The sequence below is a fragment of the Aplysia californica genome, unplaced genomic scaffold (genome assembly GCF_000002075.1).
Source record: "Aplysia californica isolate F4 #8 unplaced genomic scaffold, AplCal3.0 scaffold00075, whole genome shotgun sequence".
In the NCBI taxonomy this organism is placed as follows: domain Eukaryota; kingdom Metazoa; phylum Mollusca; class Gastropoda; order Aplysiida; family Aplysiidae; genus Aplysia; species Aplysia californica.
This window is the reverse complement of record NW_004797345.1, coordinates 345601-347689: the sequence shown is the minus strand read 5'-3', so window position 1 is coordinate 347689 and position 2089 is coordinate 345601. Positions and strand designations below refer to the sequence as shown.

At 36.5% G+C, this 2089-nt stretch overlaps 1 protein-coding gene across 1 annotated transcript in view; it reads right to left on the bottom strand.

The window, feature by feature from the left end:
- The window catches only part of LOC101851933 (protocadherin-1), a gene marked incomplete at its 3' end in the record, with an annotated part of 38344 nt that overhangs the window by 10606 nt on the left and 25649 nt on the right, over nt 1-2089 (bottom strand). Inside the window, 1 exon segment of the mRNA XM_013080105.2 lies at nt 76-204. Coding sequence (XP_012935559.1) covers nt 76-204 — 129 coding nt within the window.

Sequence of the window (2089 nt, the reverse complement as noted above, 5' to 3'; positions counted from 1 at the left end):
AATGGACACACACACACACACACACACACACACACACACACACACACACACACACAGATACACGGACAGACCTACCATCCAATGTTACAGACACAACAAAGGGCCCAACAGGTGTGTTAACTCTGTCATCGGCAAACACCTCGAACGTCACATCAGAGGTACACTCTTGTGACAGATCGCTGCTGGCCCGGATAATTCCATCACCTGAAGGAAAAAAACAAAACAAACAACAACAAAAACAACAACAACAACAATGACAATAACAACAACAGCAACAACAACAACAACAACAACAAAGCCAAAACACACAAAAGTCCAACATTTTGGAGGAATGGATGAAAGAAAGAATTACAATGTACCGTCGAATCTGTCCCAATGGCCACCTGTATGAGACAATCACCTATAAGAAAAAATAAACTCTTCTTCAAAACGGTGCGTCTTAACCAATCGACCTCAATATGTAAAATTAAATGGTGTAAAAATCCGACCTAATATTCACAAACACGGTGCGCCCCAAGGTTGTGTAATCTCCCCTGTCTTGTTTACGCTCTACAGCAACGACTGTACTTTTGATAACAAAAACTTCAAGCTAATAAAATTTGCTGATGATTCCACTCTACAGGGCCTCTTAACAACAAATGAGAATGATTGCAGGGACGTTTATAATGTATTTACAAATTGGTGTGATAACCACTTCCTTTTACAAAATGTAAAAAAGACAAAGGAATTAATAGTAGACTTTAGGGTAAAAAAAAGACAAATTGCAACCACTATTTAATTTATTAAAGATGAAGAGGTGGAGGTGGTAATCTCTTACAAGTATCTTGGTGTAACAGTCGATAACTGGCATCCCCACGCTGCTCTTGTGCATAAAAAAGTAAATCAAAGAATGTTTATATTAAGGTAATTAAGAAGTTTCCGTGTTGATAATAAGATTATGTCCCATTTATACCATTCTATGATTGAAAGTGTGCTGCTATTTTGCTGCTGGGGTGGGAATTGTAAGGTGAAAGATAAAGAAAAATTTGGCAGAGCCATTAAGGAAGCCATCAAGATCTCTGGATAAGATTTTATCAGAATTGGTGAAATGTATAACACCACACGTATAAAAAAGATAAAAAGCATTATAAACGACCCATCACCCCTCCTTTCCACCCAGATTGTAAGATCACGCAGCGGCAGATAATATGTACCTCCAAAAACAAAGAAGGAAAGATAATAAAAGAAGGTTTTTTTTGCATCTAGCATAAGGCTTTTGTAAGAATGAGCATAGATGTGTGTTGCTCCTTAAAGTATGTATCTAATTCCTGCATGTGGTTGAATGATGCATCTTATGTAAATGTTCCTTTTGTCAGCTTTACTTCCCTTTTCATATTGAATTTCAATGAGAGTAATATATAATTTAATTTTTTAAATGTAGGCCTATACCTGATTGTGTTTTTACGGTCCTGTATGGCCAAGAAAAATTTCCCTGTGGGATAATAAAGTATTATCGTATCTTATCTTATCTTGTCGTATCTTAAAACAACTAGAATACGCGTGCTCAAAGAGGTGGAAGTATGCCAGTTTGTCACAGGCCTTGACTGTACCCTGCAAGATAGAAGTTATCACTGACACTCTCAAAAAGAGTAAATGAATGATTGATTGATTGTATGAATTGAATTTTATTTTTCAATTGTTTATAATGAAAGAACATTCATTGTTGAAATTTTATAGAGTAAGTTGCATTGATTCGCATTCAAAAAGGAAAAAATATCGAACAACACAAGCTGAATTGACATTTTAGAGGGACTATCTCTACACCACCAGTTTGAAGGTGAGAATTAAAAAAAAAAAAAGTTACAACTACAGTGTTAAAGTTCTATATGACCTTATGCAGTTGCGAGCTCCGTAATACACTTACACAAAAAAAAAGAAAAAAAAGTCACCAGCCATTCCCAAAACAGTCAGGTTTTGCTGCCGCATGTGTGGAATCGATCCATTCCTGCAAAAGTCACAGCTCAAGGCATTCAAGGAGTGCGTGAAAATGTTTCTTTTATCAGTATGGGGCGCAATCTGTTCATTCAGGATTTAAATTTACCCCCCCCCC